At 41.8% G+C, this 20,957-nt stretch overlaps 1 protein-coding gene across 2 annotated transcripts in view; it reads left to right on the top strand.

Moving 5' to 3' along the window:
* LOC308131271 (interferon alpha/beta receptor 1b-like) overlaps positions 1–20,957 on the top strand; it is a 39,939-nt gene that overhangs the window by 1,060 nt on the left and 17,922 nt on the right. For both annotated transcript variants that reach the window (XM_080497938.1, XM_080497937.1), the window contains exons 2-3: positions 7,444–7,567; positions 10,073–10,263. In XM_080497938.1, the coding sequence (XP_080354064.1) occupies positions 7,444–7,567; positions 10,073–10,263 (315 nt within the window). The remainder of the gene's footprint in view (positions 1–7,443; positions 7,568–10,072; positions 10,264–20,957) is intronic.

Raw genomic sequence — 20,957 nt, 5'->3', positions numbered from 1 at the left:
ACAGATGAGACCATCATTTTCGTTAAATTGCTCCAAGTTTAAGAGAACTTTTCTCATAATTTCTACAGTAATATTATTTCATATTACTTGTAGTAGTAAAGGACTATGTCTAGTATTGCCCTGAAGTGGAATCAGGCATAAACCTATGAAGGATTCCTTTTTTTTGCAATTGGAAAACAGATGAGACCATTATTTTCGTTATTTGCTCCAAGTTTAAAAGTACTTTTCTCCAAATGTATACAGTAATATTCTTTGATATTACTTGTAGTAACAAATGAGTATGCCTAGTATTGCACTGAAGTAAAATTGGGTGCAAACCTATGAATACTTGTGTTTCATAAGAAATTGTAAACAGACTGTCTGTCTGTCGTTGCTTTCATTTTGAAGGATTTCTTTCAAGCATTGCGGCCGTACGCTGTCTTGTGTTTTGCCGTAAAGGCGTTAATAAAAGCGCAGTTAAAATTGAGTGCGGGCTCACTTGACGGCAGTTCCTCAACCGAAGCGCATCGATGTTGTACATGTATTGTACATGTTGTAATTGCGTGAGAGGTGGAAAAATTGCAGTTTGTGCTGCGTTGATAAAGAATTTCTCCAGGGATTCATAAAGTGATTGAGGTTTTAAAGATAAAACTAGATTATTATGAGATGACATCACGCAGACCCCCACATTGTCCAAAGTGAACAAAATCGTTTTTACTGCTTCCTTTTCTGACCTTATACTAACCTCAAGTTGCCTTTTGAGAGAATATAAGCATACAGTCATACATTTCATACTTTCCTGTTGAGAGGAGTTTACTGCAGCCTCACAAAAGCAACAATAATGATAATATTAAAGCAAAGACAGCTCTGGTATCAGAATAATATCGGTAACGGCAGATATTCAAATTCGGGTGTAGGGATAGGATCTTAAGTGGAGAAACCTGGATCGGTGCATACCTAAAGGAGTACAACAACAAAGAACAAAGCACAGTAAATATATAAATTAGATCAAGGCTGCATCTTATTATTTCCACTTAATGTTTTTTTGTTTTTGCTATTGTTATGATGTAAGATGGTGGGGTTGCATCCTTCCATTTGAACAAAATTCAGCATCACTAATAAATAAGAAAATGCAATAATCCCCTGTAGGTGAGAAGAGGGACCAGTATCACAAGAAGCTGGGATAATACTGAAAATACCAATAATAGACAAGGGGAGGGCTGCTCAATTAATCAAAATTTAGTGGTGATTACGATTGTGGCTCCAGGCAATCTTAAAATTCATATAATCGAGGAAAAATGATGATGTAAAGCTGATGAACGGGAGTCGAAGGCGGCATGTTCAGCAAGAAACGCCAAACTTTATTCTCCATTAGTCCACACTTCTCAGTAACTCTTCTTTTCCCTCTCTCCAACATGAGAGCACGGCACACGTGCTGTTACACCAAAATACTACAGAACCGGAAACCTCGCCTCTCTACAAAATAAAGTTCCTCACTGTGGTGATCAGTTAAGGTCATAATTCACCCAGTCACTGTGGGGCGGTGGGGAACTTTATTTTGTAGAGAGGCGGGGTTTCCAAGCAGAAGTAGTTTTGTTGTTACACAGTGTGCTCGCTGCATTGGAGAGATGAGAGAAAAGAAAAGCGTTTCTGAGAAGTGTGTTGGAATGGAGAATAAAGTTTGGAGTTATTTGCTGAACAAAGCTGCACAGTAATGAAATGGGACACCCCTCAGACTCTCGTGAATGCGCATTTCAAAGGGGTAGGGGTAAGATGACGTGCTCAGGAGTAGAATTGGGATTGGCTCGCTGTCACGTCTGTCACATGTGCTCAGTGTGAACCTGCTTTCATCTGTGAAGAGCATTGGGCGCCAGTGGCAAATTTACCAATCTTGGTGTTCTCTGGCAAATGCCAAACGTACTGCACGGTGTTGGGCTGTAAGCACAACCCCCACCTGTGGACGTTGGGGCCCTCATACCACCCTCATAGGGTCTGTTTCTGACCGTTTGAGCAGACACATGCACATTTGTGGCCTGCTGGAGGTCATTTTGCAGCTCTGGCAGTGCTCCTCCTGTTCCTCCTTGCACAAAGGTGGAGGTAGCGGTGCTGCTGCTGGGTTGTTGCCCTCCTGCGGCCTCCTCCACGTCTCCTGATGTACTGGTCTGTCTCCTGGTAATGCCTCCATGCTCTGGACATTACGCTGACAGACACAGCAAACCTTCTTGCCACAGCTCGCGTTGATGTGCCATCCTGGATGAGCTGCACTACCAGAGCCACTTGTGTGGGTTGTAGACTCCGTCTCATGCTACCACTAGAGTGAAAGCACCGCCAGCATTCAAAAGTGACCAAAACATCAGCCAGAAAGCAGAGGAACTGAGAAGTGGTCTGTGGTCACCACCTGCAGAACCACTCCTTTATTGGGGGGTGTCTTGCTAATTGCCTATAATTTCCACCTGTTGCCAATTGCATTTGCACAACAATCTTCCTGGAGGCGGGGCTTCTCCAGCTCTGTGCCGTGTCATCACGGTGGTGCCGCATCATCATATTGAATCAACGCGTTGAGCTCCCCCATCAGTGAGAACAGAGAAAGATCGCCCTCAAACTCAAGCTTGAGAGAATCGATGTAAAAACCACTTTGGGGACGTATATGAACCCCAAATAGCACTTTTTTGATGATTAAAGCACAGAAAAGGGGATTTAGTATAATATGGGTCCTTTAATGTCAGCTATCCAAGATCATAACGTGTGTGTGTGTGTGTGTGTGTGTGTGTGTGTGTGTGTGTGTGTGTGTGTGTGTGTGTGTGTGTGTGTGTGTGTGTGTGTGTGTGTGTGTGTGTGTGTGTGTGTGTGTGTGTGTGTGTGTGTGTGTGTGTGTGTGTGTGTGTGTGTGTGTGTGTGTGTGTGTGTGTGTGTGTGTCAACACTTCACTAATACACTTTTTCACATAATGCCTCACCAGGTGGCCACTACAATTATTTCCCATTATTCAGCTACGTGTATGTTCTTTATCTGCCATAAGCTACACCAACAATGAAATTACTTGAATAACTCGAATCATTTCAGCCCTAATCGCTTGTTTCACGGAATCTTGACAAAGCTAAGAAACATTTACTGATGCTGAGTTGATTTTTTTTTAAAATGCGCAATTAATATGGTTGATGAAGCTTTAAGACAAGACGAGAAAAGCAAGACGATGGTTGTGGAGCTGTTAAAGGTGTGTTTACACATAATGATGACAAGTTTGGCAGAAATCTCAATTCCTGACCGCGGATCACGATTTTGACCTGAATTTAATGATTCAGGGCCGAGGCGTCATGGACAGCCACGACCTTTTATCATGCGTTACAAGTAAGAGCAGGAAGCTGTGTTGGATCATCACGAGTCATTATGCACTACCGCTTTCTGCTGAAAAGACGCTTCCCCCATGCACTCAGCCAGTCACTGATTGGTTGAAGCTCTCAGGATTCGACACCTTCGAATCCAGAAACTTTCAACAAAAAGCCTGCAAAACCAGTCTCATAGAGATTATTGCATCGAGAGTCTTGCTCACCCAGTGTTAGCATACAGCTAACACCAGAGGCCTGCAACCAGGGGCCTTCACTCCTCAACTCCTCTAGTGACCCAACCACGAGGGTCAGACCTTCCCTGGACCACGGTTCAAGGTGTTTTATTTGTTATTTCAACAGTAAAAGCCAGGTTTCACAGTGTAATGAAATTCTTACTTTGCTGTCTACCCTGGTGTCGACATGCATAAATAAATAAGTATATACACAAGAAAATAGAATAAAATAACAGAGCCATGCAAAATATTAGTCAGAAAGTGAGATGTGCATTGTGTGCAACTACAGATTAAATGTAAACATGTTCAGAAGCTGTTCAGAAGTCTGATGGCAATGGGGAAGAAAGAGTTTTTGAGTCCATTCGTTTTGCATTTCAAGCTTCTGTACCTCCGGCCTGAGGGCAGAAGCGTGAACAGTCTGTGTTGTGGATGGGTGGAGTCTTTTAATACGGAGGCAGCTGTACTGTGGACCCTGCGCTGGTAGATGCTCTGCAGAGAGGGCAGTGGTGTTCTGGTGATCCTCTCGGCCGTCTTAACCACTCTCTGCAGGCGACTGCTGTCCGCGACGGTAGTGTTGCCGTACCAGGCTGTGATGCAGCTGGTTAAGGTGCTCTCAACCACACAGCTGTAGAAGTTCCTGAGTACCCTGGGAGACATGCCGAATTTCTTCAGCCTCCTCAGGAAGTACAGCCGTTGTCGGGCCCTCTTGACCACCTGTGTGGTGTTGAATGTCCAGGTCTGCTCCCCCATCAACCAAGGAAAACCAACCGGTTTCTCCAGGACGGCACCAGGGAAACGACGCCTCACAGAACTTCTTTGTATTTTCCTCAACCAGCAGGAAAACCATCATAGGCCTGAGCGACCAGCTCCTCAGTCTGGACAAAAGGGACAACCAGGAGCTACAAAGAAGGACAGCTCCTAAAACATCAACTTCATCTTCTTCTCCTCGGCCTGCAGAACCAGCAAACCACAGTTAGCAGGAGGTGCTAACTACAGGAGAAGACACCAGCTTCCCTCCAGCCAGGACAAGACCCAGGACAGACTTCCTGCTCTCTGATAACCTCCACTTGAATGTAGTTTCTTGTGATCCGCCATCTTGTTTTGTAGTTCCATCACAAGTCTCACAGACACTCCCTCCACCTCTCTCTCTCTACACACACACACGCACACACACACGCATGCACCTACATACACCAGGCTGTATATAGGTAGTTAGAATCTGTGTTTTATTTGTTTTCATTGTAAATAAATATTATTTTTGGAATCATACTTGCTGTTTTATTAATGTGTACAATGGTAAGTGAAATGTCGACCTCTTTTGTGTCAAGAACTCCAAAATCCTTCAAGCTTCATAGTTAATTCTGGTAAATGTAATTAATTTAACTATTAATTCAATTCAAATTCCTGATTATCTGTTTAGTATATCTTATGAGACTGATATAACTCAATTGGCTATCATTTCCTGTTAAGACAGGTGGAGCTCCAAGGTATCTGATACAGATCAGATTACATTTCAATAATATTATTAATAACTATCTTTGATAATTATTAATCATTATCGATAGCCAACCACAACATAAATAGTGATCGTTATGAGGTAAGAAATACCTACACTGCGACAAGAAAGGAGGATTTAGAGAACTGTAAATCTTTCGCTGTATTTCTGTCTCACTAAATAATTAGATGGTTGGTTTTACACTTCCTTTTTTTTTTGAAAAAGGTTTTGAAAATCCCAGGTTAAATTATTACTACAACCACCTTCACTACTACTATTCATAATAATCATGATAATAACAATAATAATTGTAACTAGAAAGTTTACCGCAGGAAATTTTATTGCGCCTGCCACGTGCTGCCACCTGCTGCCGAGCGAGGTCCCCCCTTGCTATATAGTATGTGGGGTTGGTCCTGTAACCGTGAGCCTGGGGCGGGGTCAAAAGCACGTGGAAACCATCTAAGTAGCGAGTGATTCTTGATCGCAGTGCCCCCATTAGGCCACCCTCCAAAGTTCAGCTCACTTGAACAAACTTGTTAGCATGCTATGCTAACACCTGCGATTTGCCTGAAAATCGCAGAGGATGCCTCCCAGGTGTCGCTGACCTGGAATCTGGTGTTACCTCGCACGCTGACATGCTAAGCCAACGAGCATAGCTGGGTGGCTAATTAGCTAGTTTGCCGTGATCGCAGTGCCCCCATGAGGCCACCCTCCAAATTTCAGCTCAATTGAACAAACTTTTTAGCATGCTAATAAGCATGTTAACAGGTGTTGATGCTGAGGCATTAGCATCAGCATTAAAAGTATGCTACCTAAGATACTGTATGTGTGTGAGCAGTGTGTGGTTAATATAGTAATATTTGTGCGATGCCTCTTAAAGAGGTAGGCACAAATAATAATGGTAACATCAACGAAAACGTCTGCAATTAAAACAACTTTAACTGACAGTGCAAAATCCTGCAACTCCTCCGGCCCTTGGCTTGGCATGCTGGTCTGATTGTTGCCCTCGGGGGGTGGGTGTAATTGAGGACCCATGGCATAGATCAGTGGTTCCCAACCTTTTTTGACCAGTGTACCCCTTGAGCTGGTTTCCATGTGAAAAGTACCCCCTCTCTCGTGTGTGATTATTCGCCTTAATGTGTACTTATATTTAACCCTTTGTCTTTCTATCTATCCAACTGCTCATTTAAATAAAACAATTATTGTGAGTGTAAAAACATACCTTTTAATGAGACACTTGCGCTTGCTTGTCTTTCATAAGTCTTTCATAATTCCTTTTTTCACTGGGCTCCCCTGTGCCTGCGTCCGAGGCGACGGTAGCAGCAGCGGTAGCTGGACGTTTACTCCTGCCTAGCCATGCATCCATGTTTACAGTCGGTATGCAGCTAGAGTTAGCTAGCTTCGCGAATCGTGCGCGCCCGCAGCAAGAACGTGAACCTTTTTTTTTTTTTTTTTTTTTTTAAAGCGCACCACTTTATAGTCTTTTCATATTATGTGCATTGTAGTGTTACAATCACTGTGGACGAACTGCTACTCATGGAAAATAAACGTATGGCCTTACTAAAATTCATGATATAATACAATATAATATAGTATAATTTTTTTTTTTTGTGTGTGTGGATACTGTAGGCTAATTTATAATCTTTCTGCGTACCCCCTGCAATACCCTCGCGTACCCCTAGGGGTCCGTGTACCCCCGGTTGGGAATCACTGGCATAGATGAATGAGACCCTGACTTTTATCATTATGTTGACATCAAGCACAGAATCCAGGAAAGGTAATGCAAAGCTGGCCGGACATTTTTTACCTTTTTGCACACAAAGTCCATAACTTGTAGATACCTAAAGAAATGAGCTAGACAGTCCAAGTTTCCTCGCTGGCAAATGTCTAGTATTATCAATATACATACATGTCCCCGATACTACGTATACCATTGTCATGCCAAGTTTGAAAGCCTATGTCCACTAAAGATGGTTGAAAAAGGTGATTATTTACTATAGGTGAATAAATCGAAATATTCTGGACTCCGAGGCATTTCTTGAACTGTTTGACAATACAAAGTGATTGATGTACAATTGTATTTCCACAAATGTTAACTGGTGGTGGTAAAGATGCACAAAGCAAAGCAGGAAACGAGTATGGATTGCTACAGAAAGCTTTTTTTAATGGTACTAATAATGCTACTGGCAAAAGATTCATAACAAACTAGAAAATGTGTTTCTGAAGTTTGAATGTGTCGATAAATTATCCCACTAAGCAAAGAAATAGGGTTCTCAGACAATTAGATGCATTCCTTTTGCAGTCTGTTAGTTGAAAGTACAATTTTAATTCAGTACATTGAAAAATGGTAAACAGCATTAAAATAATAGATCGTGATGACTGAGCATGTTTGTTTACTGTTTTCTTTTAGCTGGAGCACAGCTGATGGCCCCCCACAACGTGAGGATGATCACACTGAACACCCAGTACATGCTGAGCTGGGACTATGATGCAAGTGTTAAAGAGTCCATCGTCTTTACGTCACAATATCTTTCGTAAGTGTCATACAGACGATGTCCACGAACATCAAAACTGACTCGCTGCACAAAGACACATGTTGTTTTGGCTCAGGTTTTCAACTCTTCTGAATAATTGACCTCTCATGCAATATTAGTGTTGTGACATTTTTAAATAACTTTAACACCCATGGAGCATGCTACTGTAGTTTCTCTAGTTGTTTCCTTTACTTAAGAAAAAACAGTCCCAATGGTGAAAATTGTAACCTTTCGTCAAAAGGCACCGCTGAACTTTGATGTGTCGGGTCTGACCAACAGATGCACGTTCTGCAGTGTGATGTATGCAGCTGATAGGCTGCCTGCTGACAAATCTCACATGACTTTAACTTTGTTTGGTGGGGGGGGGTGGTCTCTGTCGAGTGCTGTGTATGCCACAGGATTGGACATTCTGGACACTTGGATGTAATAGTTGACACACATCGCACTCCGACATACCAAACCTCAGCATGTACCACATTCCAACGTGTGTGGTTGTGTGAAGACCGGTTCAATGTTGCTTGCAGCTTTCGTTCTGTTTAACCTTTATTTTAACAGGTAGGTCAGCTTAAAGCTGCTTTTCCTTTTCAACAACTATAGTTGAGAGGCGGCTTTCAACAAGATGTCGGTGTTTCCTACTGGAAGAAAATTTTATGTGAACATATAGCTCGATTAATCGAATTTTATTCGTTATTACAATTTTGGCTGCAGACGATCTCAACAGTCATATAATCGAGGAAAAAGGATTATGTGATGTTTTTGTTGGCTGCAGGATCGCCACTCAGGCATTTCCAGTGCAGCCTCTCAGACAGGAAATGATGACACGTTTCACCCAAAACGCGCAGGCGCGAACTAGCATTATTTAGCTTGAAGTACTTAGCCTCGCTGCGTCACAGGACGGCCAAAGTATCAACATATAATATAAAGCAGCATGATTCGTTACTGTAGTTTATATTAGTATCTAACGTTATTTATTTATAGTTTTAGAAAGATTGAATGCAGCACAACACTTTGTTTTTTACTACTACATTACAAGATATGTTTATAAAACAGAACGCTACCGGAAGTCATTCATCCCAACGGCTGTTAGGATATTTAACAACTCACTGTAAATGTCCTACATTCTTCTCATGTACCATTCACATCTGCACTGAGTACATCTCAGTTTCTTATTTTACCTATCTGCACTGTGTGTTTATCATTTTACTCTATTTTTAGAGGATTTCTTTTCTTACTGGATTGTTTTATTTTTTATTTTCACTTATTCTATTTTTTTGTGCTCTTTTTGCTCTTGTTTAGGTATTTACATATGTTTACATATTTTTATTTTTATTCTTTAATTTTCTAATTTCTGCACCCTTTTACCTTGAGTTGTTGTGAGTTTGTGTTTCCCCCTGGGGAGGAATAAATTCTATTCTATTCTATTCTATATTCAACAGGAGAGTTTTTTTTAAATGCTGTTTCCGAAATCAAAAACATAATCATGTAAATAATCGTGATTTCAATATTGCCCAAATTAATCATGATTATGAGTTTTTCCATAATCGAGCAGCCTTAACGTATAGTTCTTAATACAGAACCCTGTGGAACTATGGTTAATTTTAATCTGAACTGAAGAATCATTAAGATAAAGTGGAATCTGTCTGAAAAGTGCACTCTACCCTAAGTGAGCAAAGATTTTTTGATATTTCAAGTTTTTATCTCGGTGATTCATTTCATGGTTGCTGCCAGTGTTAAATGTCTGGGCAGTAGCAGTACTTTAGGTACTGTATTTGTGAGGCTGGCCAATGCTGTCACTTGTGTCACAGTTTGAGGAGCACACTGTCCAGTGAAAGGTCCTCTGTAAATATTTCAAGTTTGAAAAGTCAGACTCTCCAACAGCCTTGGTGGAAACTGCTGTGACATGGTCAATGGACCAAATTAGCTGCACGGCCATGGCATGCAATGTTGCGCCCAGCTGAAATGACCCCTAATTTTACTGTAATTTCCCATTGTGTGTCAGATCAATCCAATCCAATCCACTTTATTTATATAGCACATTTTCAAAACGAAGCGTTTACAAAGTGCTTCACATACTGCACATAAAACTACCCAGTTCAACACTAAATAAGTATCAAACCATGGAATAAAAATCAAAACCGATGAAAAACTACAAACACATTAAGATGATCAGATTTGCGATAACTGCACCCGGTTCTGCCTGATTCGCATACTCTGCATGATGTGTCTGTGTTCCACAGGTAGTGGCAATGAGACGAGTCACTTGGTTGCTCCGTAGCTCTCAGGTGAATCACCTATATACAGGAAGGGGTCTGGTATCAGCCAGAATTGGCATCTATTAAACTGCACAAGTTGTATTTGACTTTGCAGTTGACTGTGAAATGACTTAGTCTCTCTGTTGGTGTCGGGGTCCACCGACAGAACTGAGCCCTCTGAGTGTGGACAGGCAGGCACCGTCTCAGCTCCTTCTTACAGTAACCGTCACTGCCTCACATTTTGTCTCTCCAGAAAGTTCAAGCTAAAGTTAAAGAAGAAGAGTGCAACCTGGACCATGGCCTGCAATGAAACTTCACAATGGTCATGTGATCTGACAGTCTTCAATTTGCACTACCTGGGCATCTATCTGGTTCGAGTACAAGCCAGTGTAAATGGGATGCACTCTGACTGGGTCCAGAAAGAATTCTGTCCTGATAAAGATGGTAAGACCTGGAAAAACACTTCAGTTGAATGTTTCCTGAGCATGTTCTTGAGGCGCATGCATCCAAGAACATTTGTATTCATTCATATGGCAAGATGTGATAAGGTAAAATACAAACTAAATATAGGTTTATATAAAATGGTATAGTAGGTATTTATCATACTGGCAACAATACAAGCAGAAAATGTGAATTTGGTTGGTTGAGAATAAAGGGTATTTTCATGATACAATGGAAATAACAATTCAAGTGAATATGAAAGAACTCATTCATGCAAATCTGTGACTTTTTATAATTGATTTCTCCTTTGTTAGAACAGGGGAAGGATGAGAGCAGTATTACACTTTATTACAAAAGGATTGGGCATTGCCAGGTTAGGAATACTACGTGTACGTGTAATGTACAGAATAGCAAACGTGTTTATTTAGCGAGAAATGTCATGAGTTACCAAACATCTTTAACAAAGTATGATCGTAATGATCCACATTTCGTAACCTTAATAGTTTATGCTAATCTCCAACGTGGATTTGTAGTTCTACTTTTTTGAATGCACGCACACTCCGCAGTAAAGATACTGATTCTATATGCTATGGCACAACAGAGGTATTCTACAGTCTCTAGTTATTTAACAGAAAATGAAGAAAAAAATGTTACAGTTATGGTAAGTGGAGGCTTTGCATGAAGTATCAGTATTGCACATTATAAAACCGATTTGTGTACATATAATAATATCAAACACATCATTAGACTGAGGTTCACTTTCAGGGAAGTACTAAGGAAGGTCTGCTGACCAGCACTCTTCAGCTTCCTTCAAGTTTTTGTAAACAAAATAGGAGCAGTTGCTTGCTCTCCGTTGACTCCAGTGGAGACCCAACCAAAATGGCCGTCTACACTCCAGCACGGTATGAAACGTCAACGTATATTGTGTCTATGGTGACAAGCATGTCCTGACAGATCTTGTTGAGCTTCAGCTTTTTTTTAATTTTTTTTTTAACCCATGGTTCAGCAGCTTTGGCAGACAATATGATATGATTGAGAGCCTTCTGATGTCAGAAAAGTTTTTGCGTTTGCAACAGGAAGAGACTAAGAGTCTCCCCATATTTCTGCCTTTTTTAGAAGTTGGCATGGCTGCCTTACATGACCGGGGGGAATGCTCAAAGAGAGAAAGGAGAGAGCGAGAGAGTGGGGGGTAGGGGGATGGGTGGGGGACAACATACTTGTCGTTAGTGCTACATATTATATTTACAGTTATAACACTGATCCAAATAGTTTCCAACTGTTATAAGATGAAACCAGCCTGAGCAGCTCTATCTAGACACTAACATTATTTTCTAGATTAAACCAACCTGAGCAACTCTGTCTCGACAGTAACATGATTTTCAAGCAGGAGTATAAATTAGCAGGTAGGCAATACAACAAAACAAAAACAACAATAACAAAAACCAAAACATGATTTTGATAATTGAACAATAGCAAAAAATGAAAAATCAGCAGCAAATCTCATCGAAGAGGATTGGAAGTGTTGCGCGCTTGTGTGTGGTTTGTCCACTGGGTGTTGTTGGAACTGATGTGGGGGAGTCTGCAGCACCCCCTCCCAAGGCCATCGGTACTAGATACCGCCACCAGGGCACCCCCCCAAGACCAGGAAGAGCCTGGCTGGAGTACAGCCACCCTCCTACGCCCAGGAGCCCCAATACCCCCCACGACCCACCCCCTGATTTTGATGGGTACACACCCATACCCATATCCCCCAGACACACACACACACACACACACACACACACACACACACACACACACACACACACACACACACACACACACACACACACACACACACACACACACACACACACACACACACACACACATATGCTTACTTGGGGGGAAGGGGATGCTTCCCACTCCCCAGGCTGCCAGACAGGCCCCCGCCAGGCCACTACAAGATCCCATCCTCCATCAATCCAACCCAGGGAGGGTGAACCACAACGCAGCCCCTCCTGGAGTGCCACGCCTGAGCGCACGTGCCCCCCGTACTCCAGCCGCACTCACCCCTGAACGTGGTAGGACTACAGCAGGAAGTTCTGGGGGGAGCCCCCACCCCATGGGGTGTTGGATTCATGTAGAGGTGTGTATGTGTGTTTTGAAGAGGTGGCTGCAGTGTGTGTCTCTGAGGTGCGGTTTGAAATTGAGGTGTTGCAGGGGCCCAGCTTATCCCCTCAAGACCTTGCGTGACTAAGTGTAGCCAGGACCTTGGCCCAGCTGGACCCCGCACTGCCCCACCTCACCCCCAAGCGGCAGGCCTGGAACACAGGGACCAACCCCCCCACGACAAGGCACCGCAAGAGGACCTGGCCAGGAATCTCCCCAACTCCCCCCCTCTGGGCTTCATGGTATATTTAATTATTGGGGACCATGTCAACTCAAATTGAGCCAAATGATTTTTCCTACAAGCAGACATTCTCTCCAATGTGATGTGGTCTAGGAGTAAGTTTTTAAATAACTTTATATTCAGATTACTTTTGTATTTCCAGTTCATGAGGATCACCTTTTTTATGACGCTAAGGGAGACCAGGAGCATGAAGGACTCGTTTTTCTCCGTTATAATTTCTGTGAGATCACCTAACAGGCAAAGTGCAGGTGAGACTGGAATGAGGAGGTCCAGGCATAAGTCTTCACAGATCTTTTGCCAGAATGTTTGGACTGGTGTACACTGCCAGAGTGCATGTAGATGGCTATCAGGGAGATCACGTGTGCAGTTTGAACATATGTTAGTGGAAGTGAGACCTATTTTGAACATCCTTTGTCCTGTGTAATGAACTCTGTGAAGGACCTTGTATTGTATGAGCTGTATATTGGTGTTTTTGCTCATTTTGAATATATTTCTACAGATTTGTGACCAAAGTGTTGGGTCTGTGTTGATATTGAGATCTTTTATCTGTGGTGGTTGAACATGACAGGATTAAAACGATTGAGGTAAGTTTAGGTTCATCTGTTCCAGTTTGAACTTCGTTTGTATTATTGACTTGAGCTGAAGATATTCCAGATAGTTGTTTTGACTGATACCACGTGTTTCTATGAGATCATTAAATGGAATAAGAGTTATTGAAGAAAAGGTGTTGCAAGCTTCTTCCCTTGTTTTGCCATCTTGTGAAGTTTATTGGTTGGTTTCTTTGCAGGATGTCAGGATTGTTCCAGATGGGTGTGAGTCTGCAGGGAATAATTGATGATCCATTCATTTTAAGAAATTCCCACCAAGCGGTCAGTGATGTGTTTATATTGATGCTTTAGAGGCAGCTGTGTTTTTTGATGACAGGACTGAAGAAGGGAAGATCTCTGATATGGAGATCTTCACAGAATGTTTTTTTCAATGTCGAGCCAGACTTCATCTAAGGGTTGTGATTAATCCATTTTAAAACATAAAGTAATTTATTGGCTAGATAATAATTATAAAAGTTTGGAAGTTCTCAGCCACCTTGGTCCTTGGTGTTCTGCAGTGTTTTTAAACCTATGGTTTGTTTTTACATAAGAATTTTGAGATATGGGAATCCAATTTATTAAACCAGGTTTTTGGTGGTTTTGTTGGAATCATTGAGAACATGTAGTTAATTTTAGGCAGGACCATCATTTGAATTGTTGCTACACTCCCCATAAGTGATATAGGAAGTGTCCCCCACCGAGTGAGGTCCTCTTCTATTGTTTTAATAAGGGGGGGTGTAGTTTAAGTGCACTGAGTCTGACAGCTTGGCTGAGATATTAATGCCGAAGTATTTGATGTTCCATGGTTTTAGTGAGGTATTTGATGTGTGCTGAAAAATAGTTAATAGGCAAGACAACTGATTGATTCCAATTCATAGAATATTTTGAAACTGCAGAGAATCTGTCTATCAACTCTATTGTTTCTGGAAGAGAGGTCTGTGCGTTTTGTAAGAAAAGTAATACATCATCTGCATAAAGGCATATTTTATGGTTACGTTTGCTGTTCGTATTCCTTTTATGTTATTGTTGTGTCTAATGGCTGCTGCTAATGGTTCGATAAAAATTGCAAAGAGAGATGGTAAGAATGGACACCCCTGCCTGGTGCCTCCTTCAAGATTGAACCTTGAAGAAGTTTGATCATTTGTTTTAACACAGGCACTGGGTGAGGTGTACAATGATTTTTTCCAGGAGCGGTAATTTTGACTAAATCCAAATGTCCGTAGTGTAGCGAGTAGAAATGTCCAATTTACCCTATCAAAAGCTTTTTCTGCTTCTCAGGAGGTGATAATGGCCTTTTGTTTATTGTGGTGGCAGTGGTCTATAAGATTAATTAATCTAAGTGGATTGTTTTCCTTTAATGAACCCAGTTTGATAAAGGTGTATGATGTGGGGTGTAATTTTATCTACTCTGCTAATGTTTTACTAATTATTTTAAGATCTACATTGATAAGTGATATCAATCTATCAATGATAGCTAGATGGTAGTGTAGGAACTTTATGTGGTTTTAGAAGAAGACATTTGCACAGTTCATATGTAGGGGGAGAGTTGAAGATTCTTTAATCTTCTCAACTGTTCTAAAATAAATTGGTGAGAGTAAAGGCAAAAATTATTTGTAAAATTCGGTAGAGTATCCGTGAGATCCTGGAGCTTTACCATCAGGCATGTGCTGGAGAGCTTTATGCAGTTCTACTGAAATGGAAGCTTCTAGGCCTTGGATCTGTTCATCTTTTAATTTTGGGAGGTCAACTGTGCTTAGAAAGTTCCCTATTTCAGATTGTGAAGGGTCAATTTGTGAAGGGTAAAGATTTCTATAAAATTCTCTGAAAGTACTATTTATTTCCCGAGGGACACAAGTGATTTGACCATTTTGAGTTTTAACTGAGGGGATTGTACATTTTTCTTTATTTTGTTTTGACTGATTGGCTAACAGTTTCTGGATTTATTGTCATGTTCAAAGTTGTCCCAGCGTAATCGTTGAAATTGTGTTTTATGTTAAATTATTTCATTCAAATCCATTTTTAATTTCCCTTACTCCGTTAATAAGTTATTGTCTTTGGAAGCGGCATGAGCTGTCTCTATGGTCTTGATTTTTACTTCTAATTTGTTTTCCTTTTTGGTTTTGTATGAGGAGTAAGGAATGATTTTGCCTCTCATGACAACTTTCGCTGTCTCTGAGAGGACACAGGGAGAAACACCAGGCAAACCGTTTGTTTCTAAAAAGACTGTCCATTGTTTTATAAAGAATATGAGGAAGTCTGGATCCTTGAGCAGTGATGTGTTAAATATCCATTGTCTAATAGGAGGGGTGAATGTTCTATTGGTGACTGTCATAGTGACAGGTGCATGGTCAATGATGGTAATGGGGTGAATCTGTGTGCCCGAGGTGTCTTTAATCACTAATTTACTCACTAGAAGTAATCTAAGCATGAATAGGATTGGTACACTGCTGAGTAGAAGGTGTACTCTTTAAGAGTAGGGTGAGAGGTGCGCCAAGTGTCGCAAAGACCATAGTCACTCATGTACTGTCTGTGATTGTGTCTTTATAAGAGAATTGTATTTTATTGCTGACTAATATACAGTTGTGTTCAAAATAATAGCAGTCCCACATCATTACCAAGATAAATCACTGTATTTGGAAGAATTTCAAGTTTTTCACTGCAAGGAAGTTTCTATAAGGTTTAGTTAAGGTATAGAAAACCAATAAACCCAACAGGCATGACATGCATGCTGCTGATTCTTTGAAACGGAATCATTTCCTGAAAGGGGCATGTTCAAAAAAATAGCAGTGCTGAGTTCAATTAGTGTGGTCACTGATTATGTGGAGAAAAAAAGGGTGTTAAACAGGTGGCCCTTATTTAAGGATCAAGGCAACTGACACTGCATATTCTGGCTGTGTATTTGTCCTTGAAAAACGGAGTAAAATGGGTCGTTAAAGACACTGTTCACAAGAATAGCGTTCCTTGATTAAGAAATTAATAAAAGAGTGGAAAACCTATAAAGAAGTGCAGACAATGATAGGCTGTTCAGCTAAAATGATATCAAACGCTTTAAAATGGCAGCCAAAAGCAGAAAAGCGAGTAAGAAAAAGAAAAACGACTATTCAAATGGATCGGAGAATAACCAAAATGGCAAAGGCTCAGCCAATGATCAGCTCCAGGAGGATCAAAGAAGATCTAAGATTGCCTGTGAGTACTGTAACAGTCAGACGACGTCTATGTGAAGCCAAGCTACCAGCAAGAAGCCCCCGCAAAGTCCCTTTGTTAAAAAAGCACATGTGCTGAAGTGGCTACAATTTGCAAAAGAACACATTGACTGGCCTAAAAAGAAATGGCGTAATATTTTGTGGACTGATGAGAGCAAGATTGTTCTTTTTGTGTCCAAGGGCTGCAGACAGTTTGTCAGACGTCCTCCAAACACTGAATTCAAGCCACAGTACACAGGGAAGACGGTGAAGCATGGTGGTGCAAGCATCATGATATGGGGATGTTTCTCATACTATGGTGTTGGTCCTATTCATCGCCTACCAGGGATCATGGATCAGTTTGAATACATCAGAATACTAGAAGAGGTCATGTTGCCATATGCTGAAGAGGAAATGCCCTTGAAATGTGTGTTTCAACAAGACAATGACCCCAAACACACCAGCAAGCGAGCAAAATCGTGGTTCCAGACAAACAGAATTCAAGTCATGGAGTGGCCAGCGCAATCCCCGAACCTTAATCCCATAGAAAACTTGTGGGCTGACATAAAAAATGCTGTTCGTGAGGCCAAACCAAGAAATGCAGAGGAATTGTGGAATGTAGTACAATTGTCCTGAGTTGCAATACCTGTTGACCGGTGCCAGAAGCTGGTCGACTCCATGTACCACAGATGTGAAGCAGTTATCAGAAACCGTGGTTACGCAACTAAATATTAGTTTATTCTTCTCAAGAAAGTTGAATCTTCAAGCATCTCTTGGTTTATACAGTACATTTTTGAGTTTGTAAAGAAAGATGTCAACACTGCTATTTTTTTTAAACATATTTCTTGACTGTCTGTAAAATATTATCAAATTCAATTACTTTTTCAAATTCCCTTGCTGTAAAAAAGAATGCAGTGCCCCCAATGCATTTGTGTTTATTAAAATACAATTTATTTGAAGAATTTTGAGGTTTTCTCACCTTTTTAAACACACTGCTATTATTATGAACATAACTGTAGCTACGTCTCTCTACTTGGAGTTATAACAAGCTCAGTATGTGTGAGGGAATTGTGGTGAAATCAATTTGTGATGTCCTGTGGAAGGTGTGTGTGCCTTTTGTAATAAGGCAATGTCTGCCTGTAGTTTATCCAAGTGTTCTAAAACTTTTTGTCTTTTTGTTTGTGTGCCCATTCCACACACATTCCAGGTGACAAACCTGAACGCGTTTGTCGGGCAAAAAACTGGAACATTTCACAAGTTCCATGTACCGGTACTTTTTCTTTCCACTGCACAACCCTGTTTACTCATTGGTCTTCACTTATTATTTTGTACATGCACATATGCGTGTGCGTGTGTGTGTGGAATGTGACCCAGGAATGTGATTGACCATCACACCCAGTGGAGGGGACGTTTTGTCACTGCAGATCCAGACCCATGCAAATCCTTCCCCGATTTCTGCTCAAAAGACAGTTCCCCCCCCCCATGCACTCAGTCAGTCACTGATTGGTTGAAGCTCTCAGGATTTGACACCTTCAAATCCACAAAACTTTCAACAAAAAGCTTGCAAAAGCAGTCTTGCATAGAGTCTTGCAACAAGTCTTCCCCCTGTGAACACCCGGGATGAGCTGCATTCCAGCAGCTCAACTCACCCACCGTTAGCATACAGCCAAAACCAGAGGCCTGCAACCAGGGGCCTTCACTCCTCAACTCCTCTGCTGACCCGACCATGAGGGTCAGACCTTCCCCTGAGCCAGAGACCAACACCCAGAGTCTGATCTCCCATCAACCAGGGAAAAACTAACCAGTTTCTCCAGGACGGGACCGGGGAAACAACACCTCACAGAACTTCTTTATGTTTTCCTCAACAAGCAGGAAAACCATCACAGACCAGAGCACCCAGCTCCTCAGTCTGGACAAAAGGAACAACCAGGAACTGCAAAGGATAGACTCCTGAATCGTCAACTTCATCTTCTTCTCCTCAGCCTGCAGAACCAGCAACCACAGTTAGCAGGAGGCGCTAATTACAGGAGAAGACACCAGCTTCCCTCCAGCCTGGACAACAACCAATCTCCTTCAAGGAAGTGGGAACAACAACTGGGCTTTACCTGAGATTAGTCAAACCTGATGCTATGATAGAACTGTTTAACTTTTATGAGGATGTGTTGATTCTATTACAGTGATTGAGTTCTATAGATAATGATATTAGGAGCAGTGATCAACCTGTAAACCAACGTTAGCTCTGCCACAGACACAGGGTCTGCATGCTAATCTTTGCTTTACTAACTTGTTAACTCACAATCCTACACATATCACATCAAAGACAACATCATATAGTAACTGAACACCATCTGATGACTCCTGACGTTTTACAAAACAAGTCTCATTCACATCAACTCATTCTAGAAATGGTCCTTTAGCAGAGACACACAGGAAGCAGATGCTAAAGACTAGCTTACATGTTCCATTGTTCTCCCAGCACATGGTCGAGACCCAGGACAGACTTCCTGCTCTCTGATAACCTCCATTTAGAATGTAGTTTCTTGTGATCCGCCATCTTGTTTTGTAGTTCCATCACGTCTCACACACACACTCCCTCCACCTCTCTCTCTTTCTCTCTCTCTCTCCACACACACAGACACACCTACACACACCAAGCTGTGTATAGGTTGTTAGAATCTGTGTTTATTTGTTTTCATTGTAAATAAATATAATTTTTGGAATCATACTTGCTGGGTTATTAATGTGCACAAAGGTGAATGAAATGTGGACCTCTTCTGTGTCAAGAACTCCAAAATCCTTCAAGCTTCATTGTTAATTCTGGTAATTTTAATTAATTTCACTATTAATTCAAATTCCTGATTAACTGTTTAGTATATCTTATGAGACTGATATAACTGAATTGGCTATCATTTCCTGTTAAGACAGGGGTGCTCCGAGGTATCTGATACAGATCAGATAAAATTTTCAATAACAATTAATAACTATCTTCAATAATTATTAAACATTATCGATAGCCAAACACAATATACTATTTTTATTTCAGAACCTACCTCTGTATATCTCTAATTCATGTGTTAAAGCGTGGGAGGACATGATAAGAAGGTTTATCTGGGATGAAAAGAAACCAAGAATAAAACTAAAACTACTACAACAACCAAGGGAAAAAGGGGGACTTGGTCTGCCAAGCCTGAGTTTCTATTACTATGCTGCACAAGTGAAATGTATCCTAATGTGGATGGATAGTAAAATAAACCCTAAATGTAAAGTATTGGAGGCGGGCTTGGTAGACTCACTAAGCTCCCATATTTTCTCAGGCGAAATGGTGAATAAGATTAAAAGTCCTACTTATACTACCTTTAATACTTTTAAAATATGGCAAAGATTAAGTAAAATCCTAAAAATAAAACCAGAAGACAACCATTTACCTGAGAGAAATCTGTGCTGACCCCGATTTCATTCTACTTCTCATTTTTATAGATTTCTCCAAGTCTGTAGCTATGTAAAAGACAAAGTCTTAATTTCTATAAATCTTCATCCTATAATTCAGCACATCATGAAATTTTAAACGGTAATGATAACTACGACAATAGTCTGGAAAGAAAATGGGAAAAAGACCTCGGAAGCAAAATAGAGGATGAGGACTGGAGTCGGAATTGGACAAATAACTGCTCATATGAAATCCCCATTTTGGCAAGAATATGCCTGGAAGATTCTCACCTGCTACTTCAGAACACCTCTTGTGATTAGTAAAGCCCCGTCTCCACCGCACAAAAAGTACCAGCCTAGACGGGTTTAAACCGCTCCGGCTCGCGTCTCACGACATGTAATGCAGTCTAAACCGCTCTAGACCGCTCCAAAGGCGACCGCTTTTCCGCTCCCCATCCGTTGGGGTGCCGGGGACCATGGAACGGGTCTGAGGTTGAGCTGCTGTCTGCTGATTGGTCAGTGATTTACCACACGCCCTCAATATTTTAATGTGCTGGCTGGATGAAGCCTCTGCTGTCAGTGTGGTCAGCTGTGCTCTGGTTGTTTTTATTTTCATTTTCTTTTCTTTGCTGCTCAACTTTAGTGTTTGTTGTGAAAGAGCGGACTTGAGGCAGGGGGAGACCGAGGGGAGGGACTTTGCATCGCGTTGGAGTTTTCTGTTTGCAGCATAGCGCTCGCCGGGACACCGGAGTCTGGAGCTCTCGTCTCCGGCGCTGACCGCGCTCCGGCAGCTCCGCTTCCCAGAGGCGGTCAGCGTTCTGTTCAGCCGCGGTCAGTGGCGCTTTATCGCGGGGACGGACCGCGGAAGCGATGAAAAGGAGCTCGGAGCTCGGAGCTCGGCGCCTCCGTGTTCCGGCGCTGTGCTGCCGGAACACGGAGGCGCCGGAGTGGAAAACCTCCTCAGACTCCCGTGTCTGTGCCTCAGCCAACCGGGGGGAACGCTCCGGCCACTTGCCCCGCACCCGAGCGCTCAGTGCGGGGCACGTCGCCCGGCAAGTGGCCGAGCGACTCGCTCTCTCAAAACAAACACGGAAGTTGCGCTGCAGCTCT

Source organism: Blennius ocellaris (assembly GCF_963422515.1).
Source record: "Blennius ocellaris genome assembly, chromosome: 6".
Lineage (NCBI taxonomy): Eukaryota > Metazoa > Chordata > Actinopteri > Blenniiformes > Blenniidae > Blennius > Blennius ocellaris.
This window is presented reverse-complemented; position numbering and strand designations above follow the sequence as displayed.